We start from the raw sequence: 20,319 nt of genomic DNA, 5'->3' as shown, positions 1-20,319 counted from the left end.
TTCACAGTGGGGTCCCACGAGCCCCACAGAGCACAATTAAATTAAAATTCCTGTCTTGGATGCTTTGTGTGATTTAGGAAAGAAAACATCCCCAGTTCTGCTGGAATTGGGGAAATCCAAACTCAATCCTGCCTTGGGTTGGCTCTGGTTCTTTTTTCTTCAGTTAAACCCTCAGGTGAGGCTTGGATTGAAGTGTCTTGGGGCGAGGTAAAAAGGCTGAAATGGAGCAGTTTTAGAGTCACAGGAATTCAGGTTTTTAAATGTGAGCAGCTGAGCCTGGAGGAAGAGGCCAATTGTTGAAACAGGCAAAGGAACAAGAGGATTTTGCAACGGAGCTGCAGTTTGCTTTTCCAAAGCATTGCCAGCTTTCTCCTGGAAAAAATTCACTTTGCGTCCTCTCAGGCCGAGAACTGGAATAAATTTTCCCCTCAAGTGTCCATTTTTTAACTCCAAACTTACATAAGCACCAAAGCTGAGCAGTTTTATGTCCAAAATGTGGTGGAGGGGTCAGGAAGAACTGAGTGTCACCTCTGAGCTGCTCCATCCTGAGCTCAGGGTGACCTCAGCTTATCCTTTTCCTGGCACAAATCACTGCTTCAGGATTTATTTTATTTTTTGCTTTCTTATTTGAAATACACACTTCCCTGACCTTTTCCCCTTGAAAAAAATAAGGAAAATAAAAAATCCAGGTGAAAAATCAAGCTTGGTGAGTTCTAAACGTGGCGGAGTTTCGAATTTCTCTGAGGTAATTTTTGGTTTTCCACTTGTTTTTGTAGGATGCTGTGACGTCAAAACCAGTCATCCAGTTTCAAGGAAGCCAAGGGGTAAGTTTGTCCCTGGAAAGTTCTTTTCCATTTGATGGGAATGAGGAATTTGGGCTGTTCCAGCTCGAGGAATGATGCTGTGGTTGCTGAGAGGGAGAGATGGAGCTTCAGGTATGCTCCAGGAAGGTGTTTGCTCATGGAGTCTCTCTCGAAAACCTTTTCCCTCCTCTTTATTTCCTTGCTAAATCCATGGGAAATTCAGATTTATGAACTGGGTAGAACAGGGAAAAGGGAAGGAAGCAGAAATCCATGGAATCCTCACCTGCACCCCAAGAAAGCACCGTGCTAAACTCCCTGCAGGAATTTTGGGGTCCCAATTCCCTCCAGCAGCAGAGCTTGGAGGCTGCTCTGAGACTCCTGGAGGTTTATTTAATGTGACTGCAGTGCTGTGAGTACCAGAAGTTATTTTAGATTTAGGAGTTTTACTTCCCCAACTTGTGTTCCAGTGACAGAACTCTGGGATATTTTTAGCCCTTGAACCAGTCTGTCATGCCAGTTGCTGACAACGTTGAGATTTACGTGGTGGTGTTTCTGGTAAAGCAATGCAGCCCTTCAGTGAACTTGAAAAATGTCATTTAGATACCTTTTATTGCTAAAAAAACCTGGGTTTCACTTTAGTCTCTGCATAAAGAAGAGAAATTTAATTTTTTAATTTTTTTTTTTCAAGAATCTGAATTGAGCTTTAACTTCTGGTTATTTTTTTATGCACTGGCACATTAAAGCTTTCAGAAAGGCTTGGACTGAGTGGACATTAAAGCCAGCACATTGTCCTTGCCCACATCCTTCTCTGGGATATTATTCTCACTAAGAGCCCATAGAAAATGCAGCAGGAAAGACATGATTGTTATTGCAAGTTAAGGAGGAAAATACAAACCTTCTCGTCCTGGGAAATAAAGAAAGGAGCAATTTCCAGGTTTTTTACTTTGTTTAGGCTTAAACTTCCCCAAAAGCTCAGCATGAAAGCTGAGATCAAAATCTGCCCCTGAGTTTGGGCACAGTCAGGAGAGGAGGAGAGCTGAGGGGTGGGTGATGAGTCTTTATTTGATGAGCTTTGCTGATGGAATGAAGGAGCTGGAAGCACTGGGAGTGCTTTCCTTTCCCTTTGGAAGCAGGATCTACACCTGACTTTTCCTGGAAAGCTGGTTGAGTTCTGGAAATGCCTCCTCTGAATGTTTTTCCTTGAAGGAAATGTGACAAAAGGCATCAAAACAGCTTCAAGTGCTCCTCTGCCCTGAGCCTTTCCTCTTGGTGGGTTCCACACGGATCTGATGTGGACAAATATTAATTTCTGTGGCTAATTAAAAATATTTTCAAATGCTGCAGTTCCTTCTAGAAATCAAAACTATTTAAAAACCATGAAAACAGATGTGTTAATTCAGTTGGAGCCCTGTTCTGCCAGGGATGAGTTGGTGGTGGAAGAGCTGTGGCACCTGCAGTGTCCCTCCTTGGAGAGAAGGAGAGGAGCCAGGAGGGCTGGGCTGGGCTGGAGGGAGGATGTGGCAGCCAGAGCTGACCTCTGCCTGCTCCTCCTCAGTCCCTAATTAATGGAGAGGCCAAAGGTAGAGCTTTGAAGAGAGCTGCAGCTCCATGGGGGCTCAGAAGGAGCTCTTTGTCCCTTTATTGTTATTTTTCCTGGGGATGCCAGCTGGGGAACCATCTGCTTTTTAGGGGAGGACTCTGCATGTCAGGATTCTCCTGCTTTTGAAGGAGCTGAGGCTTGGAATGCTTTTGAGGGATCCTCATCACTTGGGCTGGGGAGATAATTCCAGGGATTTACCAGGCTCTCCCATCCAGAGGATGCCATTAAAATATATTTTATTTCTAAACATTAAAACATGTGATACTTTTGAAATTCTTTCTTCCACTATTCCTCAACTCCCCAGTTTGCTGCCTTCCTGTTTTGCTTCCCAAATAAAAGCAGCTGTGGACAATGCCATGAAGTTTTTGGGCATAGCACAAGTGGCAGTGGGATTTAAAGCAGTGAGGTTTTAATGGTGGGGATTTTCTGTGCAAGTATTCCTCTCTCAAGAGGGAAAAACTTCACTTGATGATTTAGGGAGGCAGGACATAAAATAAGAATTTAAACTGCTGCTTGAATTTAATTCTCTAGAAGCCTTTAAATTACTATATCCATGTGTTTTCACCTATTCCAGTGTTACTCTAAAAACTGTCAAAGATACTTTCAGTTTCTAATACACACAAAAAAGAAACTTCCATGTTTGAGACACTAATTAACCAGGGAAGGCAATTGTTGGAATAAAACCCAGGGTCAGCAAGGTGGCAGCAGAAAGGAGGAAGTCAGTGATTGTAAAAATAAAATAGAAAAATAAAATAGAAAAATAAAACAGCTGTTCCAGTGACAAGGGACAAAACCTCTCCTGCCTGGATCCTGCTCTGGAGGAGCTGATAAAAACTCCTGGGATTCTGCCCTGAGATGTGTTTCTCTGTGGTGCTGCTGCTTTTATCCTGTGTATAATAATCACAATTTCAGTTATAACCAGGCTGTCTTTACCAGAGTGTTCCTCCAAAGCAAGACCATGGATATTCCTTAGGAGCAGCACCTGGCTGTCAGTTTTTCCTGGTGGATTTTCTTGGATTGTTTCATGAGTTTTTATGGAGCTTGGAGCATTTTGCTCGTTTCATTGTGCACGTAAATTAGAATTTAAGAGCTGGAGTACCACAGCATTACAAATTGTGTGCTAGAATGACTGAAAATGCTTCTATTTTGGTGAAAAGAATCATTAGGCTGGCTGAAATTTGCAGGTGCTCGTGGGGTGGTGAGAGCAGAGGTAGAATTGAACTGAGGGAGAGGAAAATACCCTTCAGGTGCCAAACCCACGTGTGTGTGTGCAGCATTTCTAGAATGACTGTTGGGAGCAAAACTCCTTTCCTTTGTGATTGGAAAATACAGCATTTCCCCACTTCTTGGGATGAAGTTTTGGTATCAACAGAGGGAGGTGAAATCTCAGTTCAGAGCTGTCCACAGATGAATGTTACTTGAAAGAAGAAAACAGAAGTTACATCTGTAGCGAGCTATTTTTAAGTGTCTCTGGTTACTGGTGCAGTACCCAGCACCAAAATTAGGGCTCCCTCAAAGCAGTCACCATGCTGATTTGGTGGCTTGAGAAACCTTCTGTTTTCAGCTAAAAATAATTCCTAGATAACGGCCAGCTTGCACATGAGACACTTTTCAGTACTAAAGTGACTCTGCTTCATTTTACAGCCTCTGGAAATGCTACAAAAATCCAAACCTGGGGCTTTTGGAGCAGCTGGTTTTTCCAGTGGGTAAAGCAGGAGTGAGGAGAAAGTTCTTTGGTGTGTGGAGATGTGATTTGGTGACATCCTGCAGGTTTTATTTGCCAGGCTCAGGTGCCAGCACAGCTCGATCCCCCCTGTTGGGTTTTCCTCTTCTTCCCTTCCCATTCCCAGCAAATTTCCAGCTGTAAAATCCCTCCCTCCCAGGTCTGCTGCTTACATAACTCTGCTTTTCTGCCTCTTCTGGTAAAGCAGAAGGGAATTTTCTTCCCCCTGCCTGGGTGGGGGCAGAAGATGCCAGGAAAAGATTAAAAGGGCTCAAGGGCTGTGGCACACGTTTGGCAGGGGAGATAATGAGGCTGCTCAGGGAGGGTCCAACAGCACCCAAAAAAATCTGCTCCCAGTATTTTCAGACCTGAATCCTGGGGTTAACTTGTCCTCCTGGATAGAGCAAGGCACAAGTCTGGGTTTCTGGAAGAAGGGAGCTCTGTTTGAGGGCAGGGGAGCGCCGTGCACGGGCTGGGCTCGAAGCTTCTTGCTGCCTCTGAGAACATCCTGTGGTTTAGCAGAGGGATGCAGATCCCTGGGTTTTCCAGGCTGCTGGAGACATCTGAGGTCTGAAGGAAAGCACCCAAAACCCCTCCTGTCCCAGCCCAGTCATGTGTGGATGCCACGGGCTGGCTTGCTGGCAGTGTGTATTTTCTGAGTACATGTGGCAATCTGGGTAAATATAAACCCGTGTGGTAAAGCCTGGCCTAAAATAGGCTGGGGCTGGTGTTCCTTCTGTCTCAGCTTCTGGGAGCCATCTTAATGATCAAATATTGATGGGATAGTAGAGCTCAGATGCTGACATTTCTGCTGGATCCTGAATGCAGAGGAGAGACAGTTTTCCCTTTTGAAAAATGAATGGCTGTGGTGGTGGGAGGGGTGAAAAAAACAATGCAGGATGACTGTGGAGTTGTCTGTGGAGCACACTTAATGCTTGATTAAATATTTAATTTAGCAGCAGCGTCACACTCTACTGTGAGCCATGAAATCTTGTTATGGAATTATAATTTCTTAAAAAAGAATAAGCATGCTACCTAATGACCTGGCTTGTGCTATGTTTAGTGCTGGATCAGTAATTCCAAAGAAACGAGCCTGGAGTGTTTTACATTGAACATAAACAGTGGGAGCGAGTCTGTTTCGAGCCTGAATCAATAGAATTGGGTCAGATTCCTAGAACAGGGTGGCTGTGGGCTCTGTTTGAGGCAGTTCTGTTCTCTCACAGCCACATCCATCTTCAGCTGCTCTTTCCCTCAGTCACCTTTTCCTTCCCCCTGCACACGGTGCGGATAACTTGAATTCTCCTGGCAGCCTCTCCGTGCTGTAACCCAGGTGCTTTCCTTGTTGCAAAATGCCTCAGGACATCCTGGCTGCAGGAGAACTGAGCTCTCCTGAGCCTGGGGTGACCCGAGTGACCAATGTCCTCCCTCCTCCTCCTCCTCTCCCGAGCAGCACATCGCCATCCCAAGGCCCGATCGACCGGCAGAAGTGAGGACCTTCACCTTTTATCTCTCCAATATTGGCAAGGACAGCCCTCAGGGGAGCTTTGACTGCATCCAGCAGTATGTGGCCAGGTGAGTGGGGTATCCAGGGAAAACCCAGCCCTTTTTTGTTTTGGTTTTTGTTTGGTTTTTTTTTTTTTTTACCTTCTCTCCTGGAGCATCTTTTCCCTAACAAAGCTTAATGCACATTCTTCCTTTTTAGAATCTTTTTGATGTGGTTTTTTTTTTTTTTTTGGGAAAGCATCTGGCTCCCTCTCAGGTGCTCTGTGTATCCCCCACTATTATTCAGCTAACCCCCCCCCCCAGTGCCAGCCTGGTGTCCCTTTGCAGTGTCAGGAGTACCTTTTCCATTGCATTTCTCTTGCAGCAATGGCAATATCCATTTGGATTGCCTGGGAAGCATACAGGATAAAATCACCGTGTGTGCTACTGATGATTCCTACCAGAAGGCGAGGCAGAGCATGGCACAGGCAGAGGAGGAGACTCGCAGCCGGAGCGCCATAGTCATTAAACCTGGGGGGAGATATGTAGGTAAGCAGCCACTCCTTTTGGGGCTCTGCACTCCAGCTGGGACACTCAGCAGGCTCTGGAGGCAAATCCTGATGTTGTTGGCTTGATTGTGGCAGTCTGAAAAGTTCCTGGTAGTTCCTCGTGGGTGATTTTAGGGGGCTGCTCTCCTTGTGTTGTGTTGTCTTCACTTCCATCATCGCCCCAAGGGAGCTGTGGCTGCTCTGGAGGTGTCCAAGGTCAGGTTGGAGGAACCCAAAGGTGTCCCTGCCCCCAGTGGGTGATTTTAAGGTGCCACCCAGCCCGAAGCACTGAGGTTGTCCATGTGCTGTGGCATGGCTCTGTTGTTAGGTCACGTCTGTCACGTGGCTCCCTGCTGAGCCCTGCCAGTGTCCCTGCTCCTGGCCAGCTCAGCTAAAAGTGCCACCAGCGTGTCACAGCTGTGCCCCACGGGACCATGGCAGGGAGGACGCAGGCAGCAGTGCCCTCTGTTCATAAACACAGGCACTAAAGCAGCCTGGCACAGCCCTTCTCACTGTGACAGCAGCAGGAAAGCCTTAGCAGAGGAAATAAAACCAGCAAATAGCACAGGGAGCCTGCAGAGACCCAGGGCTCAGGGCCCTGCTTAAGCTCAGCTCAGACTTTGGGCACAAACAGTAACCAGAATACAGTTTCACTATTTTTTTTTTAATTTTTTTTTTCCTGAGGCAGCTGCTTTTCCTGCAGCCCATGTGATCTGCAGCCAGTCTCTTCTCAGAGGGATCTGTGATGAGAAGGATTGAGTTGCAAAATGTAGAACTGACCCAGACTCATTGTCACAGCAGCCAAGTGCTCAGAGCTGAGAGAGGAGATAGTAATCAGGAAGGAAATGCATTGATTTCCCGTAGGCCAGAAGATTATTTTGTTTAGCTCCTCTTTGAGAACATTACAGTAAGTGCCTGAAGTTAAAGCTTCTGAGGGAGAAGATTCTCAAAGCAATTTGCTTCCTGGAAAGATGGAGCAAAACTTTTTTAAAATTAAAAATACTCCTGGCTTAAAACCTTTTACTGCCCTGAAATGGAGACAGAGCCGTGTGAAAGCAGCAGGGGCAGAGTGTGTGCTCACAGGGCTCCTAGATAAGATGTCAGTGTTTGAGGAGGAGAGCTCTGGTCCAAGAAGGAAGGGCTTGGAAGGACAGTCCTGGTGTGGGATCTGCAGGTCCTGGTGTGCCAGCAGCATCAGCTGATTCCTGCAGGCTGGGCTGGAGGGACAGGGCTGCTCTCACATTTCCAAGAGAACACGGAGCTCAGCACTCGAGTGCCAGTGGAGTCGTTCCAGGCAGCTCAAATGTGGAAAAATTTATAGGAAATGTTGAAATTGGAGAGCAGCAGGACTTACAGATGTGAGCTGACACTTGAATAAATAGATATGTAAATAGAGAGCTGCAGGTAAAGCTGCAGGGGATGGGTGCTCACAGCCACACCAAATATGTGTGCATGCAGCCATAGACTTGCACGTGTGTAAATATTTGAAAATCCTTTGTGTCCTGGCTTAACTTGGTTTTTTTCTTTTCCTATCACTGCACATTTTGGCTCCAGCCTTTAAATGGAAACCTCCCAACGTGATGTTTTTACTGTTCATGACCTGGCAAGAGTTAAGGCAGTTCTAGAAAGCTGACGAATCTTCTCTCGTCCCATTTCTGGAAACAAAATCCAGTTGACCTCTGGATTGTGGGATGTTTAACGTGTGAATTGGTGTCGTTGCCCCTCTCACCTCCCCTCAGCCCTGCTGAGGATGGGTCGTGCTTCCTCTCCCAGCACTGTGGTGTGTAATAAAAAGCCAGGAAATGGGGCTTGGGTTACGCAATGTGCAGCTCAGTAAAACAAACAGTGCAGACAATCCCCAGTATCTTCAGATGACTCAGTTGCAAACGTTGCTTCCTAGCAATGGAGCAGTGCCCTGCTGGAATCAACCTCCCAAACACTTGCAGTAAATGCTGGATGTTGATTGTCCTAGTGAAGGTCACTTTCTCCAGCCCAAGTGATTATTGATTGGATCTCCAGGTTTCTAGACCTTGGAACCCACACGTTTTGTTTTCAGCTTGGCTTGGTTTGCCTTTGGTAGCAAGAACCTGCTCCTGTATTTGAAACAGTCCCCGTCCTTCGATTTGGGCTCTGCTAAGAGCTGCTGTGAGGGTTCTGGTTTTCAGTAGGAATGGGAAAAATGAATTGTTGGATCTGTCAGCAGCCAAGAACCACAGTGGGGATGGAGCTGAGATGGAGTTCTGGGCCAGCTTCGTGTTGTCACTTATCTGCAGTGGAGAAGGGGTTATTCCATCGGCACAGGCAGCACCCTCATGAATAGGCTGATGGCCCAGTGTCAGCCCCATTCATGGAGGGGGAAGGGAGGTGACCCAGCCCCATAAAGTTCCTATTGTTCTAAAAGCAGAAACATCTGCTGGAGGAGCGTTTTTGCTGAGCTCAGCAGCGGGGAGCCGCTGGTTGACCAGTTCTGGTCTTTCCACTCCGTATTTCCCACTCTTGTACACAATAATGCAGAATTTTCCTCTCGTAGGGAGGGCAAAAATAGTTCGATTAACCGTGGGGGATACGTGCACTTGGGATAAACAAAGGGAGCTTTATGTGAGCTGGTGGCCAATAATGCTCAGGTTTCCAGAGCTTGGTGTTGCTGTTTACTCGTTACAAGGCTGTCATGAACCATAAAGCTCACGGGATGTGTCGGGACCGAGGGGGTGTGCCGGTGGTGTTTGTCCTTCCCTGTCACCTCGTGGCACTTGCCAGGGGTGTGCTGGACTCCTGATTGGTGGTGACAGCCCCCACTGGCCTTTGAGAGGCGACTGCTGCACTTCACTATTCTCATCTCATTTTAGGCAAAAAGGTTCAGGTGCGTAAACCTGCACCAGGAGCTTCCGATGCTGTTCCCTCCAGGAAGCGCCCAACGCCAGTCAACCTTGCCAGTGCAATAAAGAGAGGCAATAGTGCGATTTCCCAGAGACCCTTCAAAGATAGGGTTGTGCACTTACTGGCACTAAAGCCTTATAAGAAACCTGAACTTATTCTCAGATTGCAGAAGGATGGACTTTCTCAGCAGGACAAGGATTTGCTGGATAACCTTCTGCAACAGGTTTGTACTCTGATGAAGGCAACGATTTAGGTAAAGGGATAAAAAAAAAACAAAACCTGTCTTCTCAGCCCCACCTCCCCCCCTCCATTTCAGTGGAACCTGTTATCTCCAGGCTGCAGCTGAATGTGACTCTAAAGGCTGTGGGGGACACAGTTCTGAGCTCCCAGTGCTGGTGCAGAGATAGCAGGAGCCTCCCGTGGCTACGCCTCAGGTTAGGGGGGTGCCACCAAGCTGGATGGTTTTGGCTCACCAGATCAGTCCCTTTCAGAGGGACACTTCTGCTTGGTCATGGGGAGGATTCTCTTTAACAGAGGATCTACAAATGATTTGATTATAACCTCTGAATCTCTATTAAATTCTCATGGACGTAAAGGAACAATTCTCTGTATTGGTACAAGTTTTGTATGTGAAGGGAAAGATGTCCCCAGTTTTTTTGTACTCCTCAGAGCCTTTCCTGCTTGGAAGTGCCAGTGGTCAGGTGTGAAGATCATGCAGCTCCTTGCCAAGCACATTATTTGTGTGTCAAGTGTGAAAGCTGTCTCCAAGCTGAATCAGTTCCTAGCACTTTGAGTCACATTAAAGGTGCCATTTTAGGCCTCACAGTAAACACCTTCATTGCTTTATTCAACACATCATGGCTATTGATTTAAATGCTGCAGCTGCCTTCTTCTGGATTGGGATCAGTTCTGGGAAAAAAACTTGTTATTTTATTTCTTTTTCCCTCCTTTCCATAAAGAGTGGGACAGGAATTCCCTTTGCCCAAGGGCACAGGGCAGGTCGCTTTAAAAACAGAGTCACAGCTGGCACAACTCGTTCCTTCCTTAGACTTTAATCCTAGAGCCCTTAATTTCCCAGCAGCTTTTCACAGCACTTTTTTCACTTCTCCCCCCAAGTTTCAGAGTGGAAAACTCTGTTTCTGCTGATTCCTTTTGATGGATGCTGTGCCCCAGCCCTGGCGGGCGAGCGGCGCGTGCGGGGCCGCCCCGCTCGGGCTGCTTTGGATGTGAACGTGCTGCTCGTAAAGTTAATCCCTCTCAGCCCTCCCAGGGCTCCCATCCACAGGCAGACACAGATAAGCTAAAAATTACAGTCTGTGTTAAAGCTACACAGCTAAATCTGTCTAGGTGTGGGTTTCATTGTGCTCTTGCATCTCTCGCAGGACTCCGTGTTCCTGGCGGCCTTTTTGCCTCATTTTGCAAGGTTTCTATTTTTGGGAGGGTTGGGGTGGAGCTTGCAGAGTCCCACACAAGCAAAACAAGGAGGTAGCAGCTCTCAGCCTCTGTGCAGAGAAAAATCCAAGTTGTTCTTCCCAGGCTCTAGGAACAGGCAGGAAACAGAGAAATTCTGGGAGAGTTGGTTTTATTTTTGGGGTTTTTTTTTTGGTGAAGGAGAGCCTGGATTGGCTTTTGTCTCCTGGGTGTGTTTACAGGGATACCTCGATGTAAAACACAGCTCAAATTCTTGTTGTATTTTGGCTCAGGGTTTTGGAAAGCTGACAGGACTGAAAGGAAAAACAAAGTGTTTGTCATGTAAACTGATAACTGGGCTTTCTATTTTTTTGCTTATCAGGAGAATTTGCCGTGGTGGTTGTGCAGCCTTTTGCTCTGAAATGCCAAGATTTTGAATATTTTTCTATTAGGTTTTAGCCTCCCTAAAGCAAAAGCAGGGGAATCAGCAGCATCTTCAGTTCATTCAAGACTTCCCACTCCTTTGCTTGTTTTTGAGGCATTTTCCTGCTGTGTGCATAATAGAAATCCCTGAGCACAGCCACGTCCTGAATGGAGAACAGTAATCCCTAAACAGATGCACAAGATCTCCATGCACTGAATAAAAGCATTTTCCACTTTGAAGGGCAGCAGTCCCCGAGCTGAGGGGCTCCAGCAGGGAATTTGGGCTGCAGCTGCTGCCTGTGCCTGGCTGTGGGCAGAGCATTTGGCACCTGGGCCTCCTCATCCCTCTTCACAAACACCTTGAAGGCTTTGTTTTCATTTGGAACTTGAAGATCTCTGCAAGCTGAGGTTGCCCAGAGATGCTGCCCCATCCCTGGGAGTGTCCAAGGCCAGGTTGGAGCAATCTGGGATAGTGGGAGGTGTCCCTGCCCTTGGAATCTGATGGAACCAGAGCATTCCATGGCACTCTGGATCACCCAGGAGAGGTTCACTCTCTCTGAAAACCTCTTTGCTCTGTTCCAGCTCTGCGTTTTCAGGCCTGTACCGACAGCAAGAAGTGAAATTTTCAGCCAGGCTGTGGAAAGACTGATCCAAGTGGGATAACTCTTTCCCAAGTTGTTTCCATTCTAATCCAGCTCTGCCCATTCCAGCAGCTTCTCCTCTCCATGCAGGCACCACGCAGGGTTTTGTGGGGAAAGCCCACGGGGTAGGGTTGGATAAAATGTCAGTGGGAGTGTGCTGAGCTCCCTGCAGTGCTCTGCTGGCTTGAAGCTGGAAATCCCAGCTTGTGTTCTTGCCCTGGAGAAGCTCTCCATAAAACCCAGGTGGTCCCAGGGCATTCTCCTCACAGCTCCCTGAGAAAGCAGCTCTCTGTGGCCTGTTCTGTTGGCTCCTTAGTGAGAAATTATCTCCTGGCAATTGTTAACCAAGTTATGGCCCCCAGAGTTCCTCTTTGGCCATAACCTGCCCCATTTTGGCTGTGGGACAGGTGTGATAAGTGAACTGCCTGTTCCCATTAAGGCTTTACTTCCAGGTGTTTCCATCAAGTGCTGGTGTGCTGGTCCAGGCTCCCCAAGCTGAATAATCTCTTTTAGATATGACTTATTTCCCACTCAACTGGATGTGCTTTAGAAACTCCTTATGAATTATTGCAGTGACAAGGCCAAAAGAAAGCCACAGTTTGATTAAATAATCTTAATAATAAGGAAGTGAAATATTAAAGTCTCTCCTTGTTCTCTGACACTACTAACAGCTGCTAAGTCTGCTCAGATTTTGCCTTCATCTTTAGCTCTTGTTTGGTCGAGGAAGGGAGAAAATGAAACCCTGATGATGATTTTCCCAAATTCCTTCTGTTCCAGGTGGCAAATCTGAGTGCCAAGGACAGCACTTTCACACTGAAAGATTGTGTATACAAAGAGGTGCAGAAGGACTGGCCTGGCTACTCAGAAGGAGATCAGCAGTTGTTGAAGAGGATCCTCGTTAGGTAATTACCCATTTTCTTCTCTGTGCTATCATCCAGGGAAGGTTCTGTAAATCAGCGTGACCAAGGTCTGTAAGTTGGGGGTGTGACTTATTTTGACATCATTTTAAACTGTCCATCACCCAGGGACCTGTAGGAGTGGACTAAACTTGAATATCCAAGTGGATCCACTCTTCTCATCACCCTTAAATCATTAGAGGCAAAGCTTGGGGGAAACCTGCCAGGGAGCAGAGCTGGTGGAGTTAATACTGCTGGTCTAAAATCCTGGCAGATGAGGTGATTAAATGTCTCCAGCTCAGCTCTCCTTTGAAACTCTTCTTCCTTTTTCCCACATCTTCTGTACAGGCTGAAGTGTTTGATCCCTGAATCTGAGATTGGGTTGGAATCGTGGATGTGTGGAAAAGCAAGAGGTTGTTCTGTAGGGATAAATCCATTTAAAATCCTGCTGCTTGTCCTGCTTGGAGTGTGATCTCTGTTCCCATGTTCCCTCCTGGAACAGCCCTTAACTGACTCAGTTCATCCTCATTGCTGGATTTTTTTGTTCCCTCTAGAGATATTTTCCTTAGGTGAAGCCTCCAAGCTTGGAAGCTTCTGGTTGGCAGGGAAAGAGACCAAATCTTCCCAGTTTTACACAGAATTCTGCTCTCAGTGTTGATATTTTTCAGTGCCTTGGTTCAGATTTTGTCATTGCAGGCAGAGCTTTTACTTGTGCTTTATTTTATTCTACTTTTGGTTAAGCTGAAGCACAGCATGCTCTGTTTGAGCACTTCCCATGATTTAAAAGCACAATTGGCTTAGAGATGAGACTTTTTAAACCAACAGAAAACTTGCACTCCAAGTGCTTTGGTGTGCTCAAGGAAAATCAAAACTCATTTAAAGGGCCTTGATGTGAAATTATAATTAAAAGGAAAAATACAATTGCCACGCAATCTTTATGGCTTTCAAAAAAATAAATATATATACCCAAAGTGAATTTCTCCCTGTAGAAAAGCCATGTTTATTGCTTTTTCTAGAATTGTGCCCTTCACTTGGGCTGGGGTCTAAAAATAGACCTTGGAAAGGATGTATTCAACTGTACAAACAAAGCCCTGCTCAGGCAGTGCAGGTAATGAGGCTCCAGAGTGGGAGAAAAACATGTTGGGCCGAAGACAGGAGAAAAAAAAACCAGAGAAAGGGCACAGGGGGCAGCAGGGTTTGCAATTGTTCAGGTGCCCCTGGCTCCCAGGGCCAGTGGCCACTCAGTGCCTCAGCAGCTGCACTCACTGACACATCTGGAGATGCTAAAGCTGGGTCTAGCTAGGCTTGGCTTAAACCAGCTCATTTCCCCCTCCTTGGTTATGTTTTCCATCCCTCTGTCACCCTTGGGGACCCTGGGCTGTGGGAGGTGTCCCAGCCTGGGGCTTGTGGGGTCCGGCTGTTTGTCTCTGTCCCCACACACCCCCAGGATGGTTCTGGCTGTGTCTCAAAAGATGAGTCTGGACTCCAGGGTTTTTCGGTCTTCAGAATTGTTTATTATATCTTATCTGTAAAGTCCCTTCTCTGCCCGACTGGGATCTGACCAGCAGGGCAGCCAAAGGCACTCTGACCACATCTTTTATAACAAAAACTCCGGATATCAGATTTACCTTTTATCCCCAATACCTGTCACCCTCGTCACCAAGTGCACCCTCACCCCAGCCCAATCCCCAAGTGCCAACACCACAGCAGGAGATGGATGGCAAGAAGAAGAAAGAAGAGTCTTGTGACCTGCCTTGTTTCCTCCATCTCGTCTCCACAACCCCCCTGTACCCAAACCCCAAAATCTGGGATTTACCCTATAATTGTGTCTCCCCTTCACCATTCCCACCCCAGTGATTCCCACAGGTTCCATCTCCTCACACATCGCTGGCACATCCCCAGATGGATCAAAATCCATCCACCAAGTGCTTTTGGCAACATTCCAAGACCCCCGAGCCCCCCAAGGATTCTCTGGGTATCTCTGGACATCAGGAGGGATGGGCTGGGTTCCCACAGGGGCTGGGTGAGCTTCCAGGTCCTTCCATCCCAAAGCATTCCAGGATTCCCTGGCATCTCTCCTCCTCTGAGCTCTCACAACTCCTTAAATCCACAATTAACAATTAGGAGATGTGACAGCCTTGCTCAGCCAGCCCCCCAAAAGCCACTTGGACTGAGCTCAGTGTTCTCAATGCCCAGCTCCTTTCCTTGGGTTGATCTGAGGTTGTTTAAAATAAAATTGAACAGAGCCAGGGCAGTGGTGACACTGCAAATATCTAAATATTGCTGCAGCACAGCCTGAGGTTCGAGCTCAGGTTAAAAGCCAGATCTTGTCAAGCCCTGGGTGTTATCTCTGAGATAAATCTTCCCAATGTTTAGAGGATAGGAGTGAGCTTTAATGCTGATTCCAGTTTCTTGTGGGAGAATTTAAACCTGGGTTTATTCAGGCTCCACAGCTCCTGACAAACTGACTGCAGAGCTGCTTTATTAAAACCTTTAACCCTGAATTCTATTTTTTTTTTTTTTTTCAGTTTGTCAGCTGCAACTTGATGCAAGAGTGGGGGTTTTTTGTGGGGTTTTTTTTTTTTTTTTTGGAATGATTAATTGAGGGACAGTCTGGTGTCAAAATTGTTGGTCAGAGCTGGTGGGCTGGGAAAACACTCTGAGATCTGCAGAGGAGCAGAGACCCAGCCTGCAGGGGAATTCACATGATTCCAATTGTATTTTTTGTTGCTACAAAAGGGTTTTTTTTTTTAATTTTATTTGTCCAATACCACAAATACAGCCCAGAGTAGCTCTGTTTTGCATGATGCAACTTCAAAGTATTATTGGGAAGCCCAGAATGTAAATCCTGGTGGACCAATAATACCTCAGCAGTTCCTGTTTTAATGCTGCTTTTCCTGGACCCAGAGGAGCTCGCTGCTGAAAGGGCTCCTGTTGCCATAAAATGTTCTTTTAATGATGCTAATGAGTGGGAGAACTTCTTCCTCAACATCTGAGCTTGAGTTGCAGCCCCTCTTCAGTGAACTTTGCTTTCTGGGCTGTCTCAGAAAGCAAACACTCAGCAGAAATTTGTTTAATTAATGTCTCCCCGAGCTGTATTTCAATCAGCAGGATTAATATCTGAAATCCTTTACACCTTCAAATTCAATGCCACTTTCACTGGTCTCCCTGTGAATTATGTTTCTGAGGCTGGAATTAATTTGTTTTAATTCTTGCCAGTTCAAGAGAAAAAAAGGTAAAATTGTTAAAAAAAGAGTTCCAAATTCAGCAGGGAATCCTTTCATGTATCCAGGACTTCCAAGGTGTCCCTTCCACTGCCAAAGAGCCACAAAAAAACGATGGGAAAGCAAGAAGGAGATGAGGAATTCCAATTTATCATTGATATTTTCCCATAGCAGTTTCGGATTTTGCCAGAGACCAGAGCCTGAAGGAGCTCCTTGGTGGCCCCTCCAAGCCTGAGGTGTGCAGTGCCACCTGTCCCCTTGGCACGGGGTGTGACCAGCCCTGGTTGTGTTTTGCAGGAAGCTGTGCCAGCCCCAGAACAGCGGCGCTTTCCAGGGAGAAGCTCCTTCCCTGAGCCCTCCAAAGGACACCCTCAACTCCAGCTCTCCCCCCCAGGTGGGTGATCCCCCCTCCCAGCCCCTGGCTGCTCCTGTGGGTCCAGGCTGAGCCGTGCCTGTCTGCACCCTGTAATCACCTGCTGCCAGGTCAGGAGGTCCTGGGGGTTTTATTTCTCTTTTATGAAGTTGGAGTCTCATTCTGGCTTTTCTCAGCATCTGTTTCTCCTCTGGCCGTGGCTCAGCGAGGGCCTGTGGGGAAGATCTCTGACAAGTTTGAGGCTCAGGTTTAGTTTTAAGGGCTAAATTCCTTTTGCAGTGCCTCCATCCCTCCTGGAGTTCCTGGGAGAACGAGCTTGTGTTTTCCTCATTACTAATAATTGAGTGGAACCAAGCTGTAATAAGCAGCTCCCAAACACGGCTGGGTTATTAAAACCCTTGACCTTTTGCAGCCTAATTGCCATGACAGATCAGGGGCAGGTTGGGCTGCTCCTGTCTCAGAGATGCCAGAGCAGGGAGCTGTGAAAAGAACATTTTGCCTGCTTTTTCCATGACCATAAACCACCCAGGAGCCACGTTTGACGTGTGTCAAGCAGAGCCTTGTCCCCACTTCTCCCAGGATCTCCCAGCCCAGGCGTTGCTGGCATTGTGAAATGTTCTGCCTTCCCAATGTTCTGCCTTCCCTTCTTCCAGTGTGGGTCAGCCCAGACAAGTTGAGTATTTATTCTTCTCCTGCCAATGGAATGTGTAATGCCTGCTTGTCTGGACAGACGCACCGAGGATTAGTGGCAAAGAATATTAACAGGTAAAGAAATTATCTGCTCTCTGGCACTCAGAGAGAGGCAATTCTCTGGTTGAGAACAAGGACTGTGTAACTTGTTTGCCAGGTAGCTGATTCCAAATCCTCTCCTGCTCTGCTGTGGGCTTGTTCCTGGTGAATGAAGAACGATCACCTTCGAGTTAGCTCAGAAAGATCCTGGCCTTGTGTTGTTTTTTAAGGTTGAAAAATCATCTTGTTTCTCTGGCTGGCTGTATTTTAAAGATTCAGAGGTCTTTAGGGTGAGGTTTTGATCTCTCAGAATGACCCAGCTGAAACTTTGGGTGGTTGGTTGGGTTGGATTTAGGTGAAACAGGGACAGTCCAGTGTGGAATAGAAATATTTCCAGCATGATTCTGTCGTGTCAGACAGAAACCACAGCGTTGTGAGCTGTCACTTTTTTAATACTCTCTGGCTGTAGTTTCTATTTAGAGAAATGGTTTGTAATGGGTGCAGTGCCAGCAGAGGATTGGGATTTGGTAGGCTGGAATGCAGAATATTTTGGGAAGGTTCAGCTGTGGAATGCAGGTGAAGAAGATTGGTCTGGTAATTCTAGAAAATGAATGTATATAACCCTCCTAACCAGAGAGATGAGTTTGGAGAAGCTGATATTGGTTGTTTTTAGAGAAAAGGTTGTAAATCTGGCAGGTTTTTGAGCTGTGTCACCTGCTCAGAGCCCTGCAGATGGAGATGTCCCCTCCTGGGGGAGGTGAGGTTGCCAAGCCGGTCGGACGTGCTGTCCTTGCCCCTTGAGCTCAGTGGCAGAACCAGCAGCTCTTCCTTAATTACCCTGACAGGTGGAAAGAATTCCTGGCACTGAGCAGTGTCCTCAAGACCCCTGAGTTAGCAAAGGGAGAGAACAATCCAGGTGAAAAAGAGGGAATTAGGGGCTGCTCCAGCCACCATGCAGCTGCACCTCAGCCATGGAACAACATTTCCATTCGCAGACGCGTCGCGATCCTGCCTGAGACAGAAAGAAAATAATGGATTATCCAAAAGAAATACCCAGAGCTATCGCTTGTTTTCCTCTGGGCACTGAATAATCTTTGGCTCAGAGCTGGTGCAGCCCCAGAGCTGCCAGGTGGGCACACAGTGAGGGCTGGCTGAGGTGGTTTTGGCTGGGCTCAGCCTGATGGATGGGTTCTTCCATGGAGCAGCTTTTCCAGGCTGCCTCCAAGGTATGGGCACAGCTGGGAACCACTTCCTTCTCTAGCCTTGCTCCAAAAGGGCTTGCTCAGGTCACGTTGGCTCCTGTGACGTGGCTTTCTAGATGTCCCCTTTTGCCTGAAATTCTGAGAACTGAGCACTTGGCACTTCCTCCCCTCTTCCGGGCAATGCCTCGCTCTCGAGAAGAGGAAGGGGTGAAGCTCTTGGCCCCAGAGCTGGGAATAAAATGCAGAACTGGTGAATCCTTCCCTGCTCCAGAGGGCTGAGCATGTTTTTCCTTCCCAGGGACTTTGGGGTGCTCAGGACAGATGTTTTTATCCTGGAATTGTTTGGGTTGGATGGGAGCTTAAGGATCATGCAGTGCCACCCCTGCCGTGGGCAGGGGCACCTTCCACTGTCCCAGGTTGCTCCAAACCCTGTCCAGCCTGGCCTTGGGCACTGCCAGGGATATTTCCACTCTCAAATTGGCTGGGACAGGGGGAAGGTTTGAGTTTCAAAGGGCTGGGTTTGAAAGAAGCTGCAGGGAGAGTGGGCTGGGGCCGTGTGTGGGCAGTAGGGGAGGTCAGGAATTGCTGGTGGGATTCTTTAAGCTGTCCCACCAAACCGAGGGCTCTGGGAAGCAGCTTGGGGATGGATAAGCTGCTTTTCCCGGGGATGTTCCCTTCTCCCCTGTATTGCACCACCACCTAGTGGCAACACCCAGCTCCACTTCTGCACCTTCAACGCGATTTAATTCTCTTTTTTTTTTTTTTTTTTTTCCCACCCCCCCTCCTCCCTAACAGAAACGACCCTTACCTGTGGAGTTCATCGACCCCCTGGCCAACAAAAAGCCCAGGATCTCCCATTTGGCTCACAGAACCCAACCCACTCTCAACGGGAAGCTGAATTCCTCCAACGGGAAGGACAGCCTGGTCCCCCCTGCCCCTGCCCTGCCCCCGGCCCTGCCCGAGCCGGTCAGCTCCAGCTCCTCCCTCCCGGCCCTGGAGCTGCCCAGGCCCCACGATCCCCTCTCGGATGTCAGCAACGACCTGACTCACAACGGCAGAGACTGTGAGAGCAGCACGGAGCCTCCCGAGAGACTGAGTCACCCCCTGCCCACAGACTGTGCCCAGAGCAGCAAACACAACTGCGGCTCCTACGTCAAATCCAAGAAAAAATCCAAAAAGCACAAAGACAAAGAGAAGGAGAGGAAGGAGAAGAAGAGCGAGGAGAAGTGCAAAGAGGAGAAGCAGAACTGTGAAGTAATAAAAAATGCTGACTTAGTTAGTGTTGCCCAGGAGCAGGTCCCAGGTGAGTGAGGGCTGGGTGTGGTGCCAGCGTTCCCTGGAGGGATGGGCACATCCTGGGCCACCCCAGGTGCTCTGGGGACCCAAATGCCAGCGTTGTCCTCCCTCCAAATCACCAGAGGTGCTCCCTCTCCACACACAGGCTGTCAGGTTTTTCCTGTTTAACCTTCTGTGCTGTTTGGGGCTGCCTCAGAGCGTGTCATGTTTCTCTCCTGGTTAAATTAAAAGCTGGGCTGATCTGTGGGGATGAAAGGCTGGGAGCAGTGGGAAGAGCAGTGCAGAGCTTGTGTTGCCTCTTGTGTGATGACTCTTGTTTGGGTTTTTAATGAAAAGTTACTCACAAAAGCTTTTAAAATTGTCTACAAAAGAAATGATAGATAAACCTGGTGATCAATGCTGGTAAAGAACCAGCTCTGCCAGGCTGGAAAAGCTTCCTCACATCCCACTGGGGCTGGGGATTGATTTATCCAAGCAGTGCATCTCCACTGAGGTGGGGTGAAAACATTTTCCACCAGGCCACTGTTCCAGAGCACTCTTAGAAGTCAGAGCAGAGAATCTTTCTTGGCTGATCCCATCCATTCCTTTTCCTGCTGTTTCCATGTTTCCTGCTGTTTGTTACAGCTCCCCAGAGCACTGGGACTTTCCCTGCAGCCTCTGGGAATATCTGTTAAATTCCTTTGTGTATTTTCCTTCACCCTGTTGCTATTTTCTACATTCCCCTTCCCCCTTGGTGCACGAAAATCCCCCAGTTTTGGCTCCAAAAGGACAATATTTGGAAATGGAGACTCCTTTGTGGATTCCTGGAAAGGGGGAGCTTCTCAGGGTGTTGGGATTGAGCTGGTCCCAGCCCTCCCCTCCCCACAGGCTTTGCAGCAGTGACAAAATGCATTTGGGTGGCTCAGCTGAGGACAGTCCATGGGGCTGATGGGTGTGGGGCACTGCAGAACTGAGAATTCTTCCACTTTTGGGTCAGTCCCAGGTTTTTTTTCTGTGAATATTGTGTTTCTTCCACGTTGTTTCTCTTCCCCATGAGCCTCTGGAGTGGTTCTGGAGAGACACTCACACATTCTCTCTTTTTGTCTTATTAAT

The 20,319-nt window shown here is 47.6% G+C and overlaps 1 protein-coding gene across 2 annotated transcripts in view; it reads left to right on the top strand.

Moving 5' to 3' along the window:
• Window positions 1-20,319, top strand: part of ELL (elongation factor for RNA polymerase II) — a 50,649-nt gene that overhangs the window by 23,728 nt on the left and 6,602 nt on the right. For both annotated transcript variants that reach the window (XM_050985948.1, XM_050985950.1), the window contains exons 2-8: window positions 777-824; window positions 5,577-5,698; window positions 5,994-6,157; window positions 9,003-9,256; window positions 12,285-12,409; window positions 15,925-16,021; window positions 18,727-19,234. In XM_050985948.1, the coding sequence (XP_050841905.1) occupies window positions 777-824; window positions 5,577-5,698; window positions 5,994-6,157; window positions 9,003-9,256; window positions 12,285-12,409; window positions 15,925-16,021; window positions 18,727-19,234 (1,318 nt within the window). The remainder of the gene's footprint in view (window positions 1-776; window positions 825-5,576; window positions 5,699-5,993; window positions 6,158-9,002; window positions 9,257-12,284; window positions 12,410-15,924; window positions 16,022-18,726; window positions 19,235-20,319) is intronic.

Source organism: Serinus canaria, chromosome 28 (genome assembly GCF_022539315.1).
Source record: "Serinus canaria isolate serCan28SL12 chromosome 28, serCan2020, whole genome shotgun sequence".
NCBI classification, from domain to species: Eukaryota; Metazoa; Chordata; class Aves; order Passeriformes; family Fringillidae; genus Serinus; species Serinus canaria.
The sequence above is the reverse complement of the archived record's forward strand: the minus strand, read 5'-3'. Positions and strand labels throughout refer to the sequence as shown.